Source organism: Saccostrea cucullata, unplaced genomic scaffold (assembly GCF_032062105.1).
Source record: "Saccostrea cucullata isolate Sc308-1 unplaced genomic scaffold, CSIRO_AGI_Scuc_v1 ctg1878, whole genome shotgun sequence".
In the NCBI taxonomy this organism is placed as follows: domain Eukaryota; kingdom Metazoa; phylum Mollusca; class Bivalvia; order Ostreida; family Ostreidae; genus Saccostrea; species Saccostrea cuccullata.
Genome location: NW_026920665.1, coordinates 110,228 through 116,940, shown reverse-complemented (window position 1 = coordinate 116,940; position 6,713 = coordinate 110,228). Strand labels below are relative to the sequence as shown.

Sequence of the window (6,713 nt, the reverse complement as noted above, 5' to 3'; positions counted from 1 at the left end):
TTTTCTATTGAATTTTGAACAAAAATATTTTTTTTTTCAAAATATCTGCATTTCACACTTTTATGATTCCATTACAGACACTATGAAATATCATTTAGTGGAAAATGTAAAGATTTATTGTTGCAATTTTGAATTTAGTATATTACATGCAACACAAATTTAATCACGCTCTCTCTTTTTAAAAAATCTTTTTTGTTAATTATTGGGGAGGGGGAACCAAACATTTCAATTAAACATAAAATGTTATATGAACATTTCCACTTTCAGGACTTTAAAAATATATGTATTTTAAATAGAAGTGATTGATAGAAATCACTAGGTACAGCTCCTTTTCAATAAAGTGGACAGTTCCATGTATGTTTCAAAATCTTTTTCTGTTTTATCTACATTAAATATATAAGTTTTTGCCATGACATTTCATTTTTTTACTGAAGCTCGGTTTTAGGGTATTTAAGAAGTTTTGTAAAAAAGAAACAAAACATTCAAATCAGTTTTTCCATTCTTTAAAACTGAGTATGAAATGGGGTATATAGAATGTTTTGCTTTAGAAGCACTTGTCTACCTCCATTCTGAAAAGAAAAGAAAAGAAATTTATAGATCAAGGAACATTCATCTGGCCCCGGGATCATGAAGCATCTTAAGCTTAAGTCAAAAAATGTCTTAGATGCTGAAATTTCTTTAGAGGTCAAGCAGCCCAAAATGAAAATGCTCTCCGATTTTGTATCATCAGTCTGCTGTTGTATGCAAATTATGAGTTTCCTTTAACAAGTTTTAAAGATTTTATAGTAATTTGAAATTTTGACTTAAGTCGAAGTCTGTTTCATGATCCCGGGGCCTGGTCCATAAACTGCAGCTTTGATATATTTTCCTAGAAAGAGTTTATGTTAAAACTGTGTGATTACGGAACATAATTCTTTGTTTCATTTGTTTGTTTTTGTTGGTTGACATTTTGTACTTTCATAATTTACCTTAAAGAGGAGCTTTATATATTGACATAATTTTCCCCCTGTGCGCCAGGGCTTAGCTTTATTCTTAAGCATATGTACTGTAATCAGTTTCAAAAGCTACTTTTATACTGTGTTTTTTCTACTATACCAGAAGTGTTATCATTTTTTTTTGACAGCTAAAGGCAAGCTTTACCTTTACTTAAGGACCATGTCAAATGTGTTTCCTATAGTACTGAAAACTGCTCCATTGTTCAATTGTAAAATAACAAAGTAAAATGTTTAATTTCAGGATTTGCAGTTACAAAAACTGATTTAATCATACTTTTTTTGGTTAAAAATTAAGTACACATTTTATACTGCTAAAATCATATACAGTATTTTAAAAAGTTCATACAAAGATGCAGATTTCCCTCTGATAATTTCAGTAATGATGAATAGAAGACACATTTGACCTGGTATTTTTTTTACTTTGCTGTTGTATGTTAGTTATAGTCTTTTATTGCTATATTGGTTACTATGGCAGCATGTTGTAATCTGTTATATTACTGCTGGATAATAAAATTGAATTTACCAATGTCTTTTGCAATGGTTCATTAAAAGAAATTGATAAATGATAATGATATGAGACTTAGTTCAGGGTCTTATGGATGCAATGGTTTATGTCACCTTTAAATTGTGTAGTCTGTTCATTAATGACCATGATGTAAAATTTTTACATTTTGAAAGTCCCTTGTTCTGGTGCAGAAGTTTCTTGTATGGCCAAGATATAAACAGTTCTTGAAAGTTAAACTGAATTCGGTCCTACGGTATAAAAAAAATCTTAGTACACTGTGTATTACATATCTTCGCTAGCCAAAGATTTCTGATTTGCTACTTTCCTCTGAGACGTTATGGTCAAAGACTAATATATGAAACCATAACGATACAGTTCTGCAGCTAGCACTGGAAAAGGTCACATGTAAAATGCTGTAATATATATTATATATATATATATATATATATATATATATATATATATATATATATATATATATATATATATATATATATATATATATATATATATATATATATATATATATATATATATATATATATATATACACACACACACACACACCCTCTCTCACCCTCACACACACACACACACACACACAAAGGCTGCAGCTTTAAATAAGTCCAAGCGATTGAAGAAGTACTATAGTAGGTCAAACTGAGGCCTTGAGGTTGTGATAGTAGTGATGTCTATGATGATGTACATATGAACTGTGAAAGCCCATCCTTCTCTCGTGCAAAATTTTACCATATTAAATTTTATGAAAATTATGCCAAAACGTCCAAGGTCAGAGAGTAAAAAAAAAAAAAAAAGAATCGTAAAGGCCTTGACACAGGTAATAATAATTTATCATTATCAATCCCTTAAAAATTCAACGAAGGCTGGTTCCAAGTCGACTTCATATTTATAAAACATATCCACAAAAACTAAATATCCTTTACACCGCTTTATTAAGTAATAAATGAAACATTAATAACAAGCATCATAACAATATATCACAGCTTCTTAAATCTTCGTCACGAAAAATGTCGAATTTTTATTTTCATTATGGAGCGAAATTCCTTCTGTGGTGTTCTTATGATAAATAAGACAATAGCGAAAATCCACAATGAAAATAAAATCTTTTCCAGAAGACTTCATTCATTTTTCCTTTCACTCGCAGAAGTAACGAACATAATAGATTTTAAGATTGAAATCTTACTGAAAGGAGAAGCATTCACCAATAGCTTGGATGCCAAAGACAACTGCAAAAGATCTCCATCCTTGGACAGCCTTTGGTGGAACATGTATCATTTTTGCCGATCCAAATCCACTCTGTATTATAGCGTCATAAATAGCATTGGTGCAGAAAGATTTTCCGTCAACATTATCGGTGTATCCTGGTGGAGGGGCACCATTAAGTGTAGTATGACGTAACTGCATGGCAATTGCAAATTTATTATAACGATGATTTGTATAGGCTACTTTGCTGACAATTTCTGCATTACCACCTTCCCCTGTCGTAATACAGAGGTTTCTACGCGTCTTTCCATAATGATTTGAATGACAGTCAAGCATATCTAAGGAGTTTTCAGATATTCTTTTGGTAGGACCCTACAAATGGAAACTTTGTATTTAGTGGTTTCTTTTTATGAATACTCTCATAATTCGCGATGCAAAGTTTTAATATAAAGCGTTTAAATACATTATATGTATATTAAGTACGCTTGATTTATAAAACAATGTGTAGTTTACAGCCAAAACTCAAAATTAATTACTAGTAACCAAACCCTCATCTAGGGTAAACCTTTACTATTAATTTGAGTTGATCTATCGATACAGAAATCTTGTTGAATTAATTTTTGTGTTTGTTAATCAGTGTTAATCAGTGATGTCATGACAATAATGCATACTTTTGCTCTCATGTGTCAATCAGTACGAGCATTTGCATGCGTTTTGTATGTTATTACGTGTGTCATTACGATTATGCAAAAAGAAGTATTTCAAACAGACACTGATATAAAGTGATCAATAGTAGAGTTCACTACATACATTATTCATTTGCATTTGCAGACTTGCGGTAAAGTGAATCAGATTGACTATACATTCATGGGAATTATATGTCTATCACTATGCCTATCCAAAAACAAGAAATCTATCTTTTTAGTTTATATGATGCCTTTTTCGGTACATGGACAAGAATATATGTATGTTTTGACAAAATAAGAATACCTTGTATGTGATAAAGTTAATGCAATTTTTGTTATCATTGTATAAGTTGGAATCAATATCTTACCATTTGTGCAAAACTGTTTCGTTTCAACACCTTTATTGCTTCAGATGCAACTCTGTTCCTCGGCGCCCAACGTGTCAAATTCATTAGCTTCATTGAATATTGGCATCCAGGAATCTGACAATGGAGTGTCCCCCCATCTCCTCGTTTGTTGTTTAGGGGGAACTTCATCCGCCACTCCCTTGCAGTTTTATCCCTCAGCTGAATCAAACACTCCTCACAGAACGTGTGACCGCATGGCAAAATCCGAGGCTTCCGGAAAAGGTGATGACAAATATGACATCGTAGAACCGCATCGTAATCAAGAAAATCATCGGCTTCGTCGCTCTCCTCGACATTTGATCCTCCGTTGTCGCTCATCCCCCGGGCAAGAGTCAAGATCCTCCAATTCATTCAATAATTTCCAGATCTCTATAAGTATTAAGACACGGGATCAATTCCCTCCCATTGTTGCAGACTCCAGTCTAGGTAACCGGTTGTATAATATCGATCGTCTGTTCAGCATCAGCAGCTGATATAGCTGCATCATATTTACTGATCCATCTTCAATGCGTGGAAGGAAATGCTACGTTACCTTAATAATATACCTTTTATCGATGTTTGATTAATATGGAGTTTACTTAATTAATGGTAAATACCATTATGCTACACACTTTTTGTACATTCTGATCAATAGGTTGGAATGTATCAATTGAATGAGCTGTAGTCTAGTGATGGAGTAACTTTCTGAGCAGATTGAGGAATTTTTTTATGTTTCCCGAGCAACAAAGCTTTCGGTGTGGGTGGGGATGGGGAGGTGGGGGTAGCATATGATCCATCGTGTGAATTTATCTGCAAGACACTGATATAAAAGTTGAACCAGTTCTGCGTCATACTGATAATATGGTTCAATGCTATTATACGTATGTAGCATTCCCGCACACATTTTTCTAAAAATGTGACGCAACAAAAGAATAATTTAAATCCATAACTTAACTTTCTTTTATTAAAAAAAATGTAAAACAGAAACTCTGAATTAATTAATTAATCAGCAATTGTTCAAATAGTCTTCAAACTCCAAAGTGGCTTAAAACTTTATTTTCCCTTTTTTCTTTCAGTAAACCATCATATTGGACGTATTTATGTCTTCTTGAAAATTCCTCCACGTTTGTCTCTCTGTTTATTAGACAGTGCTTCAGGTACAGGGCTAGGGTCACGTGAGACTGACGAAACACGGCAGGAATATCCTCGTAAAGCTTACCGCAAACTTCAAATAAATGCTTAAGAAGTTCCTGGACAAAAATAACAAAATGTTTGTGAAACCTTTATGACACAACTCTGTCAAGAATTGCTTGATCGTACCCCCTAACACCGTCTGAATACCAAATATCATTTCAGTAAGCACCTGAAAACTGCAAGTAATTGGATTTTTTTTACATGTATGTCCAAGGGGCATAAGCCGCATAACTCTGTCAAAAATTGATCGATTTGATTATGATAAATCTGTACATACAAAATTTCATTTCAGTGAAGTGCAATATCTGCAAAGAAAATGAACGGAAACTATTGGTGGACTGATCGACAGACAGACAGACCGACTAAAAGTCAGAAGCAGCAAAGCAATATGTCCTATACTTTCTAAAAAAAAACAACTGAAAAAAACAAACAAAAACAACAACTACAACTGAAAATGCACCTAGTCTTGAGAGAAAAAAATTGATTGATTTGAAAGTTGTTTAAAGTGATATATGGCGCATTTTTGATAAGTTCAGACTAACTAAAATTTAAAAAATCTTTCTATTTGTTTTGTTACTTTATATAAAGATAGAACTTTCCTGAAAATTACACAATTCAAATCAATAGCGTTTCATAGATATCGTAGATTTAAAACAATAACCGATATATTTCCGACAGAAATAAATATCAGACATAGATTAAAGTCAATTTAACTAATAGAAACGTAGAGGTATTTAAGTTCAAAATAGGTGAAAATTTAAATTTGAACGTAAATAACAAAAACCATGTAAATCTACGCTTAATTTCGATTTTTTTTTTAGCTGAGATACGCCATATATATAGTTTTAACGCCTCTTTCGAGAATTGTTCACTCATATCGATCGAGACGTCTCGAAAGAAAAGAAAATGCATGCAAAGTACTTGTAACTTTTTTAGGCAAAAACCAGTACTTTGTCAGCAATATCATTAAAGGGATATGAGGTCTCCTTAAGCCATGTGCGGAATTTTTTTCAGTTTGTCCGGGGTGGGGGGATCCTAATCCGACTTAGAAATTCTTCGACAAGCAATAAATTGATTTAAAGTATAACAATATAAATATCAAAATAAAATTAATTATCTAAAAAATACTTTAAAACATACCCTAAAAAATGGGAGGGGGGGGGGGTTCCTTGTTGTATGACTTCCCTTATCATGCACATGAGGAGAGCGCGCGTTTATAACAGGGATCCAATGTTATTTTTGACTTACTTTATCAAATATAAATCCATTTACTCTGAATAATCCAGGAGTGATTTGTTAATCAACTCTTTTATCAATACAATTGGGATTCAATAACTTCAACTCTTAATTCATATTTTAAAAGTCTTTAATGCTCTAAACGCTTTAAAAAATAATTTAAAACAAAAAAAAAACTTACCTTCATGGCCGTCCGGTTGGGCGTTATGTCAAGAAATTTTATTCTGTTGGATTTTATAATTCCTGTTTGAATAGCAATTTCTAAATCCTCTTTGGCTATATGAGTAGATGTTGCTGATGGCATCCGTAAACACGTTTTCAGAACCCTAAGATCTTTAAAATCGTTAATATAAGTAAAAGTTGGAAATTCGTCTTCATTTAAATTATTTTCACCCATTTCATCGTCGATCTTGAATGTTTTCAAGCGATGTAAACAAACACACGTGACAACACATTTATTACAGTTTCGCGGTTAGTTGCGTTTATT

General features: G+C 32.5%; 2 protein-coding genes across 2 annotated transcripts; both read right to left on the bottom strand.

Moving 5' to 3' along the window:
• Positions 1–2,522: 2,522 nt before the first annotated feature.
• On the bottom strand, positions 2,523–4,248 carry LOC134254931 (uncharacterized). Its single transcript, XM_062737466.1, has 2 exons — positions 3,779–4,248; positions 2,523–3,096 (listed from the first exon to the last, which is right to left on the bottom strand). The coding sequence occupies exons 1-2, from the start codon at positions 4,166–4,168 to the stop codon at positions 2,701–2,703; spliced, it is 786 nt and encodes a 261-aa protein (XP_062593450.1). The 5' UTR covers positions 4,169–4,248; the 3' UTR covers positions 2,523–2,700.
• A 568-nt stretch (positions 4,249–4,816) lies between these two features.
• On the bottom strand, positions 4,817–6,691 carry LOC134255026 (uncharacterized). Its single transcript, XM_062737561.1, has 2 exons — positions 6,408–6,691; positions 4,817–5,046 (listed from the first exon to the last, which is right to left on the bottom strand). Exons 1-2 carry the CDS (start codon positions 6,621–6,623, stop codon positions 4,825–4,827), a joined length of 438 nt encoding a protein of 145 aa, XP_062593545.1. The 5' UTR covers positions 6,624–6,691; the 3' UTR covers positions 4,817–4,824.
• Positions 6,692–6,713: the final 22 nt, after the last annotated feature.